The sequence below is a fragment of the Thunnus albacares genome, chromosome 1 (genome assembly GCF_914725855.1).
Source record: "Thunnus albacares chromosome 1, fThuAlb1.1, whole genome shotgun sequence".
Taxonomy (NCBI): Eukaryota; Metazoa; Chordata; class Actinopteri; order Scombriformes; family Scombridae; genus Thunnus; species Thunnus albacares.
In genome coordinates this window covers 31,535,069-31,555,002 of record NC_058106.1, presented here as the reverse complement: position 1 = coordinate 31,555,002, position 19,934 = coordinate 31,535,069, and the positions used below count along the sequence as shown (strand labels likewise).

Here is a 19,934-nt window from a genome sequence, read left to right as displayed (position 1 = left end):
GACGGGCACAGCAAACTAGCTTAGCCTATACATGCTTTGGTATGTGGCATAAGTTCATGCTATATATTTGTCCCTATGCAAATAAATATGAAATATGAAATGTAAAATAATCATCCACCTGTAACGTAACAGTAAAGCAGCAACGTGGACGCCAGTGGTGCAGATGGAGTGCAGATACAAACCTGCACTTAGAGTGACAATAAACTAAACCAGACGCCTTTAAAGAAGAGATACCGAGAGATACTGGCTCTTTGCCTTTACTGTATTTGTTTTCATTTTCTGAAGCTGACCAATCCCAGTTCAGACTGGGAGGAGACCAGCCCGCCTTCAGGAAAGACACGCCTCTATGTTCAAGGAACACCGCTTCATACATACACTGTTGTTAGCGACGCAGCCGCTACGGACAATTTCATTTTTGACATTTTTCCACTTGAGACCAGCTCACAAAACCTCACATCTTGCCACAGGTGAATGCAAGAGTAGCGGTTTCTCCTGGTTGGGCCCCGTTACGCTGGTGGCAGTCCTGCGAGGTGAGTTTAAACCAGCTAGTTAGCGCCGAAGATAGCCTGTAACGTTACTGATGGGGGGTTGGTTGTTGTGCTAACGTAGCATTTCACTTAGCTGCTACATAACCTTGCCGAACAGACACAAGTAGTGAGCTAGCTAACACTGGCCGCATTTCCGTTACGACTTAATATTTTCGTCTTCCGGCTGATTAACAGGAGAGATTTGAGTAGAGGCTGCATGAGCTTGTGGCGTCAATAAGTTAAGACAAGCTAGTTTGAGTGAGGCTAGCAAGCTAACAGCGGCGACCATGATTTAGCTGACAGGCTAACGCTAAAAGCAGACTGACCTGACAAGATGCGTTTTCTCGTTGTGTTTAATGTTTACTGCGTGGGTCTGGGTTGTTATGAGACTAACGTTAATGGCAGTGAAGTCGTTTGTGTGACAACTGTATTTTTTTCTCTGTCGGAACTTCTCGCATAACTTGATGTTAACGCGACGTTATGTGGACGCTAGCGTTAGCTCGTCGGCTAACTGACCTAATCAGCTTGCTGCATAAGTCAGAAATAATTATTGACCGTCTAACTTCATTTAACTGCGGTGCTGTAACGTTAACACACATGCTACAAACTAAACATCAGACTGTGTTGTCGCGTTGTCAGCTGCGATGAGGCATTGTTGTGTCTTTTCGACATCTTCCACCTAACTAACAAGCAAGGGTAACGTTAGTTAGCCAACATGTTTCAGTAAGCAGGGTCCCGTCTGTCGAGGACGGCCAGCGACGACCCGACACCATCACTTTCTGACAAATAGTACCATTAACAGCTCAGTCTGCAGATAGCAAAAGGTTAGCTTGCTTGCCACATAACTTTGGGCCAGGACGAAAGCCAACGTCAGCCATCAGGCAAGCTCACCGAGAAACGGATGGCGTTAAGCTCGGTGTTTGGCAGAGAGGGGGAGGGGATGAGGCAGAGCTACAGCGAAAGAGAGAGAGAGAGAGAGACAGCGCCTACATGGCTGCGAAGTATAACCAATATTCTAGCTTTTTTTGAAAGCGTTAGTCGACCAATTTCGCTGTCTATGACTCTCTGCCGTATTTGTTTCGCGTTTCGTCAAAAAATATTTGAAGCTGGATATGCGACAAACACGATCTCAGCGACTCAAGCCACCGTGTTTTCCGAAATTGGTGGTGCAGGGCAGCGAGGCACAATGTCTTCTCCCCGCTGGACAAATGCAATGACGTTTGCTTAGGGAGCGTCAATAACTTACTGTTTTTTTTCCGCCGAAAAAAAATGTACTGATCGTGCTGAGAGCCTCATACATAAACTAAAATGTGTGTATATGTATTGTTGAGCATTGTGCAGTTTTATGTGTATTTTTTACTGTCTTACTGAGTTATATGTATTTTAAAAGCCCATGCAGGGACAGGCATTGCAAACTTGCCTAGGTTGAAAATACTGTGGTATGTGAAAAAAGTTATTTTTTCTCTTTTCTTTATTTTAAGTATTCTTATGTAATTGTCAAATTGGCTTTTTATATCGTCACATCAGGTGTTATTTTCTTTAAAAAGAAAAGCGATTTTGCTGATAGTGGATCATATCACTCTTTATTTTCCTGTTGCCCCCTATGAATAATAGCCGGATATTACATTGTAATCATGATTTGTTGATAACATTGTTATCTCAGTGTTGTGTTAAATAAAGAAATTGTTTACATACTTAAGAAACTATATAAATAAATAAATACATTGGTGTCACAAAATCCAGAGACGGTAAATTGCCAGATGTATTTCAACAAGTCACCAACACTTTAAAAAGTGTTTACATCTTTGTTATTTGAAGTGTTCTTATGTAATCATCAAATTGGCCTCACATAGCATCACATCAAGTGTTATTTTCTCTAAAAAAGCATCATTGATATATCACTCAACCACTTTGCTTTTAGTGGATCTTTTTACTCTTTACTCTGCTGTTGCCCCTCATGAATAATAGCAGGATATTATATGGTAGTTATGATAACATGGTTATCTCAGTGTTTTGTAAAATAATAAAATTGCGTGCATACATAAAAAAATAAAGTTGCCATCACAATATCCATACACTGTAAATTACCAGATGTATGTCAAGAAGTCACCAACACTTTAAAAAAATGTTCTGCACATACAGTATAATTTCAGGGTATTTTTGGTAACAGATTTATACACTAAAGATTTAGTCAAGTTCCACTTACAAACCCAGAATACCAATATCTCAAAGTTGACCTGTCCGGTTGAAGTTTCCCTGATTTGTAAACCTAAAAGTGTAGCTTTCATATCTGGACTCAAAGTCTTTGATGGGAACAAATAATAGAGAAAGGCACATTTAGGATCTCAAATACACCGTCTAAATAACTAATGGTGGCAGAGATGTATTGGTGATGTCTGTAAAACTTCCATTGAAGCACTATAATGCTGAAAGAGTGTCATTATTATAATTGCTAGAATAGTGTTTTATTAAATTAATATTTGGCATCTGGTTAAAGTTCTGTAAATTAAACTCAAATTACTCAAACTCAATTAAACGTAAATTATTTTTAATTTATAAAATGCTTACTTTTATGTTTTTATTGAGTGAAGGGAGTCTTAGTCCTCTCATGAAGCTGCAATGCATTTTTCAGTTCTTTCACACGTGTGTATCACTTGAAGGACGGTCCCTAACTTACTGCCTTAGACATCCTGCTGTAGAATGACAGGAAGCCCATATAGGGACTGTCATGGTGAAGCATTTTGCATAATACTTTCCCATAGCCATTTCGTTTGAAGCAGTCAGTTATTCTCTTTGTTTCACTCTGACTTTTTTTCCTTTTCTTTTCTTTTTTTTGCTTTTCTTTTTATGGCATGTTTGTGGTTTTGTCAGTTTTGTAAACTCGGTGCATAAAAGAGAGCTCTCTTGTTTGTTCAGTATGACTTGCCACATGTAAGTTAAGGTTGAATTTGAAACAATGGCATGGTTTACAGACCGAGACTGTTTAGTAGTTTTATGTACGTAGACTGGACCCAACACAGTGAGAGAATTTTCACTTCAGTGTTATTTCTCTTAAAACAGTGTCAAACGCCAGCAGTTCAGACCTTAAATTGTTACCGTTGAGCTGCACTGAGGAAGTGTTATGGCAAAGCATTACATTGCAGAAAAGGGGATTTTTTTTTTTTGCATTGAAGTACATATGCTACAATGCTTGTGTCATTGTTGCATTTGACTGTTGCATAGAAACACCTAATTTCTCATTCAGCTGATTCATTTCTTATGTATTTTCTAGATTTTAATCGCAATACTGTTTAAATTGCAGTTATAACATCAGAGACAAACTAGAGAGGGCTGCTGTTAAGTCTCAAACAACAGTGAAATGGCTTGTCAGTAAGGAAAGTTTGTTCAGGTGTCACTGTGATACAGGGATCAGTAGAAATGTCTAAGGATACAAAACAATGGCCGAAAAAGTTATTTTATCCATATTGTTAATTCAGCCAAACATGGTAAAGAACTGAAGATCTAGAACTTTTAAAATAACGAAATGAGGTAAAGGTAAAAAAAAACTTTATATTTGAGCATAGCATAACTCTGCCCTTCTCCTTCAGTGTTGAGAATGTTTAAAAAACTTTTTTTTTTTAACTTTAGCAGACCTACTTATTACATCAGTGTTTGACAAGATACTATGCTTTCACTTGTTGTGATGACAGCTGTTTCCTGCTCTCCTCTGTCAAAGTAAAGATCCCTCACTTTAAAAAATACTTAACTGGAGTACTTTATTTTAAAATGTTGATCTCTTGATGATTTCTAAAAGTATTACTGGCTACCCTGTGTCCCTTTTTTACTACATATATACTACATACAAATATGAATAGTCTGCGCATTCTTGAGGAATGCTTGACACTATTTGTTAAAGTTCACAGACTCGGTAAAACCCAACAAGCTGTTAACTGTCCATCTGTCTTTGTCCATTGTAGCCCCTTTGAGTATGTGTATACAATGAAGAGGCGTGTGGAGGACCAGGAACCAATATTTGCATCCCAGCAACAGCAATCACGTCGCCCCCCAGTTCAGGGTATTGCAGAGAGCTTCCAGCACCGGGCCCTCGCCCCGGCCCCTACTGTGATAGAGGCAGCCGCAGACAACATGCAGCCCTCCACCGGCATCCAGTATTCTCTCCCCCAGGGCTACCAGGTATGGTGCAAGCAGTTGGTGCTTGAACAGGATCTTAGATTAACATTTACCAGACACCACTACCAGTAAGTTGGATAAAGCCATATAGAGTCAAAACCTTTAAAGGATTTGGCAATTTTTCTATATTTTTCTTGTTGTCAAGAAATCTCATGTGCAGAGCCAAACCGACATCCTACTTAAAAGTATTGTGTGTGTATCCAAAGTCTGATATATGGTATTCCGCTGTGCCATAGACCTCCGTTATTGTCCAAAAACTATTAAAAACACGTCAATGACTTATACCACTGCACTGGGTGACATGTTCCTTTCTACATGGCGATGGTAGCTTGTTTAGAAAGAGCTCCAAAGGGTAAAGACATCGATAAGATAGTAACCCTCTGGAGTGATGTTCCTAGTTTGACACCACTAAGCATGCACGGGAACACGGTTCTGTTTACAGCTTCGTTAGCTTGTTGTGCTACATAATACAACCTTTTGACTTTGTACTACATCATACATTTCTCAAATAACTTCAGTACAAAGTCAAGAGGTTGTGTTATGTAGCACAACAAGCTAGCAAGGCTGTAAACATCTGATCCGTTCATTTTTGGTTTTGGCTCTGCACATGAGATTTATTGACAAAAGGAAAAATATAGAAAATCACCAAACAAATCCTTTTAAAAACCTTGTAGTTCATTTCAGTATCTCTATTTGATTATTTATTTAAATATTGTAAAGAAAAGAGTAATTAAGTGTTTATAGATCTTAAAATGCAAGTATATTTCTTCCTCAAAAGGTGCCTACAATGCCTCAGAGCACAGGAGGTCATGGACATAACAGTACTGCACCTCATGTTGGGCCCCATGCACACAGCATAGCAGTTCAGTCCCAGGGCCCTGCAGTGGTCCAGGGTCACGTTCATCCACCTGCACCCTTGACTTCAGCCCAGGGACAGCAGCAGTTTCAGCGACTGAAGGTACATCTACATGAACATATAGACAGTCTTTAAAATATGTGCACCAAAGTAAATCAGCCAATCTAGGCCAAGTATGTTGATGAAACCAATAACTTTGGAATATTTATTTAACTTGTTACAGGTTTCTACATGTTTAGCTGAATATATTTCAGTTTTTCTGTTTCTAAGTTCATGTTGATGCTGCATTTAGTGGTTACAGTATATCTGCTTCCTTGAGGGGGATTCAGTGAATTTTTACACTTTTACTTCGTAGGTTGAAGATGCCTTGTCCTATCTGGATCAAGTGAAGCTGCAGTTTGGGAATCAGCCACAAGTTTATAATGATTTCCTTGATATTATGAAAGAGTTCAAGTCACAGAGGTCAGTCCCAGTTTTACTGCCATTTCTTTTCAACAAGCAGAGGAAATCCATAAACAGCTTTTCTATGTTTTAAGTTTTCACATATTAAATAAACAGAATATCCATTATCTGCTTTGAAAAGTAGCACAATGATGCTTTTAGATGAACCAGATGCTAAATTACCATAATTTCCTCTTGTCACCACAGCATAGACACTCCTGGAGTTATCAGCCGTGTGTCCCAACTCTTCAAGGGCCATCCAGACCTCATCATGGGTTTCAACACTTTCTTGCCACCCGGATATAAGATTGAGGTTCAAACCAACGATCTGGTCAATGTGACCACGCCAGGTCAGATTCACTACATCACCCCTCATGGTATCTCTGTTCAGAACATCCCTGTAAGTGGAGCATCCAGCCAACCTGCGAGCCAACACCAGCACCAGAGTCTGCCACAGGCTGGCCCGCACACCACCACCACTACCACTACCACCCCACCCATCCCCGCCCAGCCTGCAGCAAACAAAACCAACAAGGTAGAGTATGGGCTTCTATATTGGTTCACTGAATTGAGTGTAGTAGACTAGAACATCACATATTGAGAGTCTTATTGGTCCAGTTTCATATGCTGACATCTTACTAAATTTCTTAATCAAGTATTTATATCTGTGCAGGTCCTTGTTATCTAAATATTTTTAGATTTGATATTAATAACCTGTCGTTTTTTGCACACCAAATTGAGTCTTTGTGTGTGTTAAGTGTTTATACACTTCTCTGTTAATTTCATAAGCCGATGCAGTCTCCAGCCCACACCCCCACCAGCCAGCCCAACCCATCCATCCCATCCTACGCCTCACCGCGCTCGCCTTCAGTCCAATCCCACACTCCTGTGAGCAGCACACCGTCCGGTGGGCCACCTCTCCAGAACAACCAGCCTGTGGAGTTCAATCACGCTATAAACTACGTCAACAAGATCAAGAACCGCTTCCAGGACCAGCCAGACATCTACAAAGCCTTCCTGGAAATCCTGCACACATACCAGGTAAGGAGGTGCACAACAATAAAACATATTTATGCTTCGTAGTATATACAGCGCTGTTGGTACCCAAATGAACCTAAAAAACAAAGTGTGATACCCCGCAGAGTTGACCCAACTACTACCTCTTTTTAAATTACAAATTTTCCAGAAGGAACAACGAAATGCTAAAGAGGCAGGAGGCAACTACACCCCAGCACTGACTGAGCAGGAGGTCTACACTCAGGTGGCGAGGCTCTTCAAGAACCAGGAAGACCTGCTCTCAGAGTTTGGACAGTTCCTCCCTGATGCAAACAGCTCAGTGGTGAGTCTCTGTTAATACTTAATTAAACTAATGAGGTTATTTTTGTGGAGTGCGAAAGTCTTTCCGTTAAAATATTCCATCTTTATAGTACAGTTAAATACAGATGAAATATTATTATAACACAGACATGTCATGCAGCGATGTACAAAATAGTGGATGTCAGAAACAGACAGAGGTCAGTAATGGTTAAAAGCCAGTGGTTTTGCTGGGAAGGGGGGGTTTGGCACTGGCAAAAAGTAAAGGAATAGAGGAAATAATTACTTATTTTTTTAAACAATGTTCTAAACATGTGACTCATTTGTTCTCTTCATTTATTCAAGTGCCTCAACTCTTTTTAATAGATAGTCGACACTATTTACACAATTTTTCCTTGATGCATCCTGTTGAGTTTATGACATCTGTTTGGTGAGATAATGGTGTGTAAATCTCTTCCCAGCTGTTGAGTAAGACTGCGCCAGACAGGGCAGAGTCAGTGCGTAACGATCACGGCGGCACAGTAAAGAGACCTTTACTAAACAACAAACAAAGACTGAGCCAGAACGGCCTGCCGATCAGGAGACCTGTGGGAGTTGGAGTCACGCCACCTGTCAAGGTACACACCGTTTAACATGTTGACTGTCTGCATATATTTAACTGATTGTACTGTTTATGTCTTTCTGTCATGATATAGACCTAATAAAAGGCAGAAATTATAGTGTGTATTGATAAGATAATTAGCACCAGTCGCAGTGTCAGTGTACTGCAATGGCAATTTGTTTCTGAAGTGCAAAATGTAATTAGTCATTTAGACTTTTGAATTTGTGCGTACAATTAATTATTTCTAAAAGTTAGTCATTCTTTCTAAAATGTATTGCTTGACATGGTGCACATGTACATTTAAATTAGCATCAGTATGATATTTTCTTCTACTTAAACATTCTCCTTTTTAAAAAAATGAAACATCAATTAAACCTTTTAAATCATCTTCACCCTTGCAGAAGAAACCCAAAATAGGGATGAAGGACCATGGCATGACTGAAGTCAGCAAACACAGCACCAGCACTGAAACTATGTTCTTTGAGAAGGTCAGTACTGTTAAAAATCAATATCACTATTGTTATTTGTTGTTCTGGTCTTGTAATAAGATGAAGATGATAATTACTAGAGTGAATTTCAATAGATGGTTTGTTAATCTTGTTTTGTTTTTTGTTTTTTTTGTCATCATCACTGAAAACACTGTAACAGGTAAAGAAGGCTCTTAGGAGCTCTGAGGCGTATGACAACTTTCTGCGGTGTCTGCACATCTTTAACCAGGAAGTGATTTCACGTGCTGAGCTGGTTCAATTAGTCATCCCATTTCTTGGGTAAGTGTACACATCACACAGTCCGTTGGAGCAGCAGATACATATTGCTTCTATAACTATACTTCTGTGTATTGTAGCTTAATGATATCTTCATACTAAAATATAGTTTGTTTTGCTTTTATTATATAAAAGCACACTATAAATACTTAAATCATAGATTCATAGTCATTGAACCACCAGTGTTTATGTTGGAAATACCTTCCTATTAACTGCATTATTCATGCATTGTGACACACTTCACAGAAAATTCCCAGAGCTTTTTACATGGTTTAAAAACTTCCTGGGCTACCGAGAATCAAGCCACGGTGAGTCGAGCCAAGCGGAGAGTTTACCCAAGGAGCGTGCAACGGAGGGTATCGCCATGGAGATTGACTATGCTTCCTGCAAGAGGCTGGGGTCCAGCTACAGAGCACTGCCAAAAAGCTACCAGCAGCCTAAGTGCACAGGGAGGACGCCACTGTGCAGAGAAGTGAGTCACTGGAGTCTGCTACTTAAAGTTTAAAGTTTTTCCTATTATGATGATTAATAACCAAACAAAGTAGGACTGAGACTAAAGGTTATTTTCATTATTGGTACATTTTTGGTTAAATAGCTTTTCTTTTTACACACAGCAGTGTTTTTTCTCCCAGATTGCTTATTTATCACATCCAAAGCTTTTAAAATGAGAAGCTGCAACAAATTCATGATTACTATTTTCCCAATACACAACTGAAATTTATCATTGATTATATGTTGACATTATTTTTGTGATTTCCGTGCCTGCTATCAGTTTGTCATAGTCACAACTGAGAGTCTAAATGCCTTCTGGGGAATAAAATAAAGGTTTGAATGAAGCAAATGTGTCTTTGTAGGTTCTGAATGACACATGGGTGTCGTTTCCATCATGGTCTGAGGATTCTACAGTTGTAAGCTCCAAGAAGACTCAGTATGAGGAGCACATTTACAGATGTGAGGATGAGCGCTTTGAGGTGAGGAAACAAAGTAAAACTTGTGGTTTTGTTTGGTTGTAAGAATGTGTTGAGTCAAGATTTCCAGTAGATGTCCAGGGAAAAGCCCTGCTGACAGCATTTGCAATAATGAAAATTAGAGTTGATTGGCTTTAAATAAATCCTCAAATAAAACAGATTAAATCATTAACTTGACGGTTATGGCGCCCTCCTTTAGCTGGATGTCGTGTTGGAGACCAACCTTGCCACGATACGAGTCCTCGAGACAGTGCAGCGACGGCTTTCTCGCATGTCTGCTGAGGAGCAGCTGCGCTTCAAGCTGGACAACACATTGGGCGGCTCCTCAGAGGTCATTCATCGCAAAGCTATCCAGAGGATATATGGGGACAAGGCCCACGACATCATCGACGGGCTTAAGAAGAACCCAGCTGTGTCCGTCCCCATAGTGCTCAAGAGGTGAGTTAAAATTGTGATTTCTTAGCTTTTCAACTGCTTAGGGTTTAACTTCAGGTTGTAAATCACTATTTTATTGCTGTTTACAGGTTAAAAATAAAGGAGGAGGAGTGGAGAGAAGCTCAGAGAGGATTCAACAAAATCTGGCGGGAGCAGAATGAGAAATATTACCTGAAGTCACTCGACCATCAAGGCATCAACTTCAAGCAGAATGATACCAAAGTGTTTCGCTCAAAGACCCTGCTCAATGAAATCGAGATGCTGTATGATGAGGTAAGCAAACAATAATTGGATAGATTGAAAATAAGACAAACATAATAAGTCAATGCAATGATTTATTTACAGCGTAGCTCAAGCAACAAAAGACAAAACAGTCTTTTTGTTCCCACAGTGCGATGTGTTTGGTAGTGCTTTTGATACTTTAATTGCTTTTGACATCTTGTAGCTGTAAATGAGACCTGGAGCATCACTTCCTGTTGTCTAGACATTTTACTCTCATACAGACTGTCTAAAAAGAGAAATCCTCTATGAGCCCAATTAACTCCTGTCTGTGTCCTATAGCGCCAGGAGCGAGCATCAGAGGAAACTGCCACACCGCCTCCCAGCGGCCCGCACATGAACCTGACCTACGATGACAGCCAGATCCTGGAGGACGCCGCTGCCCTCATCATCCACCATGTCAAAAGACAAGTTGGCATCCAGAAAGAAGACAAGTACAAGATCAAACAGATCATCCACCACTTCATCCCTGACCTGCTTTTTGCTCGGCGAGGTGAGCTCTCTGATGTGGAGGAAGAGGAAGAAGAGGAGGAAGAGGACATGGACGTGGATCAAGACGGTCCCAAGAAGCACAACGGCCTGCCGGGCAACAGCCCATCAAAGTCCAAGCTCCTCTTCAGCAACACGGCGGCTCAGAAGCTTCGGGGCACAGACGATGCTTATAATCTGTTCTTCGTGAACAACTACTGGTATATCTTCCTTCGTCTTCATCACATCCTCTGCTCTCGTTTGCTGCGAATCTACGGGCAGGCGGAGAAGCAGATTGAGGAGGATGCCCGTGAGAAAGAGTGGGAAAGAGAAGTGTTGGGGCTGAAAAGAGAAAAGAATGAAAATCCAGCAATTCAGCTTAAGATGAAGGAGCCTAGTAAGTGCAAAAACCTTTAAATGACACATAATTATACTCAAATTCTCACTGACAGTTGTTTTGATCCCACTAAAAAACCACAGGGTGTCATATTTTATGATATCTCACCGTATAATTAATCACATTTGCTGTCCCTTTTCTCATTGCAGTGGATGTCGATGTAGAGGACTATTACTCGGTCTTTCTGGAGATGGTGCGTAACCTTTTGGATGGAAACATGGAGCCGGCTCAGTACGAGGACTCCTTGAGGGAAATGTTTACTATCCACGCCTACATTGCCTTCACCATGGACAAACTCATCCAGAGCATTGTCCGGCAGGTCAGCGTACACAAAAGATTTTATCATTCGATTTGATTTCCGTCGCACAAATATTCCATGGAAGTGTCATTAGTTCATGAAAATACCAGAGAAATTAGATTGAACTGATTGGCATTTTTTTTATTTCCTGTTAAAAACGGATCTTACTAAGAATCCGTTGAGCATGAACAGACATGTATGAGTATTAGTTTGTATCGGTTGTTTTGAGAATGTAATCTGACTCCGACATGAGTAAGGTGGAGTAAAAAGAAAAACTAACATGCAGCCAAAAGCTGCTTTAATGGAGCAGAGCTGTATTTCCTGTTTTTCCTAAATAACACGTCTATTGTTTATTGTTTAACTCTGTGATAGATGACTGAACGTTTAACCCTTCAGTCACTGAGTGTGTTTCTATCACACTGATAGGCTGTGATCCTACAAAGCCACCTGTTGCACACTGAATGCTTTTTTTTTTTTTTTCCCCACAGCTCCAGCACCTTGTCACTGATGATGTGTGCGCACGTGTGACGGACTTATACCTGAGCGAAAGTGCCAATAAAGCCACAGGGGGCACGCTGTCCACGCAGGCGTCCAGGGCCGCAGCAGAGGGCACCTACCAGCGCAAAGCAGAGCAGCTTATGTCTGATGAGAACTGCTTCAAGGTACCACAAGCACATCAGTCTGCACTTCTTTGAACACTTTGTTTGTAGACACTGTGTTAAATACTTGTCTCTCGTTGCTTGTGCGTCTAGTTGATGTTTATGAAGAACCGAGGTTCTGTCAGTCTGGCCATGGAGCTGCTGGACACAGAAGAGGAGAACTCTGATGAGCCAGCCGAGGCAGAGGTAAGACTCCCATCAGTATTCAAGTACACTTCATACACTGAGAATTTCTTAGACACACCTGCATCTGTGTTGTGTGCAATAGATTTGCAATAAGTGTGACTTTTTTGAGGTTGGAGTTTATGGTGATGTTTTAGTGTTTCTAATACTGTGTCCACCAAAAATTGACATCAATTGGTATTAGCACTGAAACAATTACTCACTTAATCAAAGGCTTATTCAACAGAAAATTAACTACCAATAACTTTGATTAAATTTTAAGTCCTTTATCAAGGAAAAAGTCTCACTTCCAGCTTCTCCAGTGTGAGGATTTGCTGCTTTTCTGTGTCTTAAACTTTGTGACATGTTTTTTTACTCAATGAATCACATCATTTAATCTTGATCAATCAATCTAATCAACAGTGAACTAATGGGTGTGGACTAAATATTAGGAACACCTTTTAGAGGAATGATACCTGTGTTATTGTAGCAGCATAGAGTAACCGTGTTGTAAGTTAACTAAAGCCTAACACCAGGGTTAAAGGTCAAATATTACACATTTGAAAGGCCGTAACCACTTGTCTGGTTATTCTGGTTATTATGTTACCTCCTGTAACTGGTCCAAAAAGATGTAAATAGAGACGTCTATGTGAAACATATTTATTTATTTTTGCTCTGTCCCCTAACAGAGGTGGTCAGACTACGTGGGCAGATACCTGAACTCAGATTCAGCCTCCCCAGAGCTGCGTGAGCATTTGGCCCAGAAGCCGGTGTTCCTCCCCAGGTGAGGCCCCAGCCATGTCTCCCTCTTGTCTGCACACTTAAAACTTCTGTCCTGAGCCTCTAGTCAGCCGAGCAGCCACTCCACTGTTGACAAGCCAGACCAGCTGCCAAACAACTCATTTTCAGAGATATAAAACAGTGGCACTTTTTTACAAGCTTGACTTAGGAAGCTCTCTCTAATCTCAACATTTTGGGCATAGGAGCTCTGCCTTAATAGTCACGGACAAACAGCAAGAGTTTGAGAAGGTTAATTTACAAAGAGTGACTCCACAGTAACAGTGAAACCCTGTCTGGAAAGAATCTCATTGGCCATGAACATTTTTTCAGTTTCTGACCTCTGCCTCACGTAGAAGATTGCACTTTACATGGCCATTCTTTTAAAAATGGAATTTATTTATTCATTGATTCAGTTCCTTTTTAATGGGGAATTTTATTTATTCATAGTAAGGTTTTTAAAAATGGTTTTGGCTTGATCGTGGTTTTGAATTTCCAGCTTAGCAGACACCTATAAGGAATCATTTGGTTTGATTATTCACATTGTATTGAATTTAAATGATGATTTTCATTGTGTAACGTAATAACAAAAAGTCTTTTTGAATACGCAAACTGAAAGTAAAACAAATGGGTTCCACCTTTTTGTCATTTTATTTCATTTTTCTACGATGTCTTTGACCTGAGTTTGAGAGACTAAAGCTCTTGTTTAGGACCTGAGTGACTTTGTTAAGAAAGAAACAGTGAAGTCATGGTTTTTCTTTTCTACCTTATCATGCCCTTTGTTTGTGATTGTATTCAAATCAAAGGTCCTGTATGTGACTTAATCACTGTTTGCAACTGTAAATGTTCAAATGTCCATTTTGTTTAAGTCTGTTCTACTCAGTGTTATGTTTGTAATAATTTTCAGTGGAAACAGTGCACTCCCGTTGCAACTTTTTGTTGTGGGTGAGGTTTTTTTTTCCACTGGTTTGAGAGAGATTTGTGCTCAAGCTTTTTAAAAAAAAAAAAAAACTCTGGTCAAGCACATTATCTGCAACACTTGTACAGAGGAGTAGGGTTTGTAAATAAAAATGATCGTCTAAATTGTATGTTCATATGTTGGTGTATTTCTTTCCTGACACCTCAGAGCTGTGCATGGGAGGCGTGGTTGTGTCCACTCTGTCTTAAAGCTCCAGATGAGTGTTGTGTGTATTATTATATATACATATATATATATATATATATAAAAAGCCTGTCTGTCTTTGATTTTCAATGCTTTTTTTGTTTTGTTTTGGTTTTTTTGAGATGGCTGTCCATTACCATAAACATTTCAAAAGGCTTTTTTCAACAAAAAAAAATGCAGAACAATCTTACTCTTAGTTTTCTCTTATTTAACCCATTGCATAAATCTGGTACCTGACTATGATTTATCATTGGGCTCACCCACATCTTGTCCTTTTTTCCCATCAAATCTATGAGAGGTCAGCAGCACAGGAGGTCAAAAGACTTGGCCCTTCTTCACAAAAAAAAAAAAAAAAAAAAAAAAACCTTCAGTGGCAGTTAAAAAATCTAGCGGTTTCTTTTTCCAGTTGTGTTGGGTCTTCATCTCATGATCATAACACTCTGTACATTGTTGGTGAAAGTATGTGCACATCAAAGTATCCTCAGCTCATATTTTGGATTGGTATCCGATCAGGCAGCAATTTTTTTTTTTATTTTTTTTTTTTTGTAGTGTTTGTTTCTAACAGTTTTACCCTGAAATTGGCCTCACTGTCATGTCTTTTAAGTGGAGCCCTGAATGCAAAAATATGCTTCATGGTTTCAGTCCTCGCTCACCTGTACCCTCTGTGGTAAGTACACATTTAAAACTTTCATTCAGGTGGGGTGAATATTTGCTTTTTTTTTTTTAATTTTTTTTTTTTTTTAATTAATATTACCTGCACAAAATCGGGATCAATTTCCAATTAAAAGAAGTATTTGTTTGCCAAACATATTTAGATTTCAACTATGTGGCTGTTCAACGGAAGTGCACTGTAAAGAAATATTACGACTGCTGCCTCTGCTGCTCTTATAGATCCACATTCCCCACGAATGATTTGACTCCCTATCTAATTCTGTTACTCGGTGAGTTTGCAATGCATGGGTTTAAAAAAATTCTTGTTTAAAGGGACAGTCCTCTCAAATTTGACTAGACAGCTCTCAAATCAGCTTGTTAAGATTGTGTGTGTATGATGGCTGACTACATCCTTTTTTTTAGGCTGTAAAATCGCACAGTGCATATTGTCAAAATATAAAATTGTCTCTTAAATGAAAATAAAACAGTTAACAGAATTTTTTTTTTTTAGAAATTTGTGCGAACTTTCCCTGTAAACGTGATGCACTCTTTTGATGTGTGGAATAAAGAGCAGGATTTATTTAATTTATTTTTTTGTTTCTTTCAGGTCAGCCAGTGTTATTCATGTCTGTCAATCTCTTCTGGCTTTCAGGAATTTGAGACGGATAAGGAAGTGCCAGAGAGGATGGGAACAACTGCAACAGGAGAGAATGACCAAGGGCACCTCCGACAAATCGCAGGACGGCAAGAGCGAACTAAAGATGGAGTGCATGTTCAAGCTCAACTCCTACAAGATGGTGTACGTCTGTAAATCAGAAGACTACATGTACAGGCACACAGCGCTCACGCGGGCTCATCAGGTAAGCACAGAACAAATAATCAGCTGTAGAGTTTGTCTGCTTCTAATTATCATTAATTGTTAATTCATCACTGGTACGGGGGGGGGAAATACATTTAAAAATTAAAGCTGCAAGCAGCGTTGAACGGGCCTTCGCACCCTTATGGGCTTATAATATCTAAACTGTTCCAGTTATTACAAAGTTTTTAACAAATTTTGTTCAGCACAGTGTGATAAGTCATGTATTCAAGTTTGAAGCCGATACCATTAACGCCTTAGGATGAGATAGCGTTTCTTGGGGGTCCAAAATTGGCGGAAAGTCGTACTTTGATGAGCATATTGCGGACTTCCTGTTGGATTTAGGTCAGGGGTGTCAGTGTATGATTTGTAGGTCTTGAGACCTAATTGAGTAATTGAGTTTTGGTTCGATCTCTCTACGACATTCCTACGGGCTGTGGCAGCCATATTAGATACATAGGTGGCGCTATAGAGCACATGTTGGCTCTTTGGGGGATAATTTTTACATTTTGTTAAATGTTTCACCAGACCTGATGTGTGTGCCAAATTTAGTGAGTTTTGAGCATGTTTAGGGGGTCAAATTTAGGGTTGAAGTGGCGTAATAATAAAGAAAGAATAATAAGAAAGAAACAAACACACGAAAAACAACAGGGTCTTCGCCCCTTTGGGGATCAGGCTCTAATAGTCAAACATATTTAAATTTGTCACCATTGTGTAGATTTCAAAAGCACCAGAACAACAAAGTCAGTCGTTATGAGTGAACACACTAACGGCCATGTGTCCAGTCACATCGCTACTGTGTGTTCAGACAGAGCTCGAAGCGAATTTAAGAGGCGGCGCGATTACACACAAAGTCGATGCAATGATGCAACTAGAAGGAAATTCGTCTGAGCAGTGCAAATACGTGTCTGTGTGAGTTGAAAATGTTTCATCTTGAGTGAAAAATTTTTGCAAATCCCAGAGCTTTATGAATGTGTTTCATAGAATAGACTAGAGGGAAAAGGAGAGAGACAGAAACAAACTGAGTCTCTGGTGAGTTTTGAGTTCAGCCAGATGCTGAACTGAACACAAACACACACACACACACACACACATGGTCAGTGTGCTTGTTGCTATCTAGTTTACAGTTAATGCACAGTTGGTATTTTGGCTGTTTGGGGCGAATAAACACAAATGGTCCAGTGATCAAATACGTGCGAATGATGCAAGGCGAAGATTTGCTTTGTGTTCTGTCTGATCACACTGTTAGAGGTTAACATCTAAGAACTATGAAGTACCCAGTGGTGGGTCTGTGTTGATAAACTCCTAGTGTGCAGCCAAGCGTTCTTTAACCAACAGAAAGATACATATACCATCCCGACAATTCCTGTTTACAGCCAAATAAGGTGCAGCCATTGTAGCTCTAATGATGTGTGGGGGCACAGACTGGTTGGAGAGTGTGCAGTGTGCAGTACAGTCATGTGATGTGATGATGTGATATGATGTATTAATGAATTTTCAGGTAAATTCTAGGGGGAAAAATCAAGATATTATAAGTTTTAATAAGGTAGATACCACAGTACAGTTAAGGCAAGTTCAGAAATGTTCACCTGTTGTACACGAGAGAAAAAAAAATGTTATTTCACATATTTATACATTATCAGTTAGATTGGCAGAGATATTTGCAGTTTGCAGATTTTCTTTCTTGCTCCAAGCTCATGATCATAGAGGTCAATTAATCAAATCAATTTTTAGTGATAGTCTTTTCATGTATTAGCAAGTTGGATTTTTAAATTTTGGTAGTTCTATCAATAAATATTCTTTTTTTATTATTATTATTATTATAACTCTTAATAGTGGGTCGTTTGTTTTTTCACTTTATAACATTCTCTAAATATTTTTAATTAAAAGTGTTTCATATGTTTCAAACAAACTTTATAACAGTCCATAGTTAAATCTATTAAGTGACTTTTTTAGTTAGAAGGTGATGACAGGAACCCTTTGGCGTTCATTGTGTGGCGATACGATGCCCCCTAGTGAATGCAGATGATCTGAGACGCCATCACATTCAAATGACATCTCACTTTTGCCGCCTTCAGAAACGATGGCGTCAGTTATGTCCTCGTTGACTAGAGGAGTGACATTGCCACAAGATAAATGCTGCGAATTTCCTTTATGTCATCAGACCTGAAAATAGGATGGATAGTCTGCAACTCTCTACAGCCCGGTGGATTGATTTTGTTTTGACGTTGTACCGTTATATCTGGATGAAGGTGATGACATATTTCTGTGACTGTCTTAGTGTTTTTATGTTGGTATCATAGTAGCTGAACTACATTTTTCCCATTGATGTCTCTTCCAGTCCCAACAGAGGGTCAACACACGCCTGCACAGACGCTTTCAGACCTGGCTGGACTCCTGGGCCAAGGAGCACGTGACGAGCGACATGGCTGCCGACAACCGCAAGTGGCTGATGGGAGACGGACAAGAAGGCCTGGTGCCTTGTACCACCTCCTCCAACCCCGAGGTCCTCCATTATCTCAACATTAACAAGTACCGGGTGAAGTACAGAACACTGTAGTCTCTCTGAAGGATGAACTGTGGCTGTGATCGTCATCACACGACAGACTGCCAGTAATGACTTTAAATATACAGCAGCTTCATGCGGATCTTTCAAAACCTGCCGTTACTGGATTCAGTTGCCAAATGTTGTGTGGTTATCAGTCCAGGGTTCACATTGGATTCCAAGTTTTTTCCCCTTTTTTTTACATATGCGGGCGGAACCGTGTCAGGAACTTTGTGCTAACTTTTAAGCTTACACTGCAAAGTCTGCAATGTCTGTAAAATAGTAGTTTTGCAGGTATTGCTGTCACTAGATTGGAAAACAAAACCCCACTTTTTTTAGTAAGTCCAAAAAAATATTAAATGCAGATTTTTATATTAGTTAATGAAACAAAAAAAGCACTCCTTGCTGCATTTCCTCTCTGGAATAACTCACAATTTGAACAAAACACCCGGTTAAACATTTCGTAAAACATACTTAACAATTAATTAGCTGTTTTTGGAGGACCACAGGATATAAAAACAAACAACCTCAGTTTTTTTTTCTTTAGGTAGCAACAACTTGGACCTTTTACCTCTGTGAAAATGTGCATACTCTGACTTGGAGCTTAATCTGGCTTCCAGCTGTAAAATTGTATAGCCTGTGAATGTTTTCTTTTTTTTTTGATGGTAAAGGTGCAATAATGCACTGTATATTCAACATCTCTGGCGACTGCTGGGAAGCTGCTTGGCATCAGTACAATGTCAGCAGAGTGTATCAAGTACAGTAAGTTATGACTGCCCAAACACTTTGTGTAAATATGTTGTTTATATCTAGATTTTTTTTAAAAAATCAGATGTCATCGATGTGTAGCATACATTAACACACATAGTATCAATATTTAGCTAGAGGTTGCAGAGACATTTATTAAGAAAATGCAAAATTTTAACTGTTTATTACCAAAGGGTGTTAATTAGAGACCTTTTTTTGTTTGTGGTCTGTTGAACGTGCTTTCCCCTTAAGTCTCAATTTAGTAGAAAAAATTGTCCACTTCATGTTTCGAGGCAGAACCGTCTACCCTCTCTGCGCTTTTCAACCTTCAGTCTTTGGCATCGGTATCACTCGTGGTGTTAACATGATTGAATGTAGCCAAGCAGCAATTTATGCTTTTTTGAAAGTAACAGTAAATGTCCGTTTTTGAAAGTACTGAAGTCCTAACAGTACTTTGAATTCTTTCTTTTTATGTTAACTTAACCAAATGGTTAGAATCTGTTCGACAGATCTGGTGGTCTCACAGCGTATCACCTATAAAAAAAAAAACTGTACATTTAATTTGTGTTTATTTTTTATGCCCAGTGTTGATGACAAACACTGACAGATGTATAGTGGGTCTATACGTGAATGTCAGACTTGTGTGACTTGTGTACAGTTTTAGGATCAAGACAACAAGCGAGCAATAATTCCTTTCAATTGCAGTTAATCAAAGCTATGTTTGTATTTCTTGCTGAAATACAAATGTGAATGTTAAATTCCCTTAAAAGAGGGATGTAAACAAAGGATTTTTTATTGCCTTTCCCCTCTGCAGTTTGTTTATTTAAAGATAGAATTAGCTTTGTAGATATTGTAGG

The 19,934-nt window shown here is 39.4% G+C and overlaps 1 protein-coding gene across 1 annotated transcript; it reads left to right on the top strand.

Annotated features, from left to right (window-relative positions):
• Positions 1–268: 268 nt before the first annotated feature.
• Positions 269–19,103, top strand: LOC122984556 (paired amphipathic helix protein Sin3a-like). Its single transcript, XM_044355082.1, has 21 exons — positions 269–530; positions 4,484–4,700; positions 5,476–5,655; positions 5,909–6,015; positions 6,202–6,529; positions 6,784–7,035; positions 7,181–7,333; positions 7,770–7,925; positions 8,311–8,397; positions 8,558–8,676; positions 8,920–9,145; positions 9,528–9,644; positions 9,841–10,079; positions 10,166–10,349; positions 10,638–11,220; positions 11,370–11,539; positions 12,007–12,180; positions 12,271–12,363; positions 13,029–13,123; positions 15,582–15,789; positions 18,127–19,103. Exons 2-21 carry the CDS (start codon positions 4,506–4,508, stop codon positions 18,343–18,345), a joined length of 3,885 nt encoding a protein of 1,294 aa, XP_044211017.1. The 5' UTR covers positions 269–530; positions 4,484–4,505; the 3' UTR covers positions 18,346–19,103.
• The last annotated feature ends 831 nt before the right edge of the window (positions 19,104–19,934 follow it).

Bases quoted from the DNA above. Each gene is read 5' to 3' on its own strand.
- LOC122984556 (XM_044355082.1), top strand. From the start codon at position 4,506: ATGAAGAGGCGTGTGGAGGACCAGGAACCAATATTTGCATCCCAGCAA. The intron at 5,656-5,908 runs GTACATCTACAT...TTTACTTCGTAG, and splicing joins AGCAGTTTCAGCGACTGAAG to GTTGAAGATGCCTTGTCCTA. The intron at 12,181-12,270 runs GTACCACAAGCA...TTGTGCGTCTAG, and splicing joins CTGATGAGAACTGCTTCAAG to TTGATGTTTATGAAGAACCG.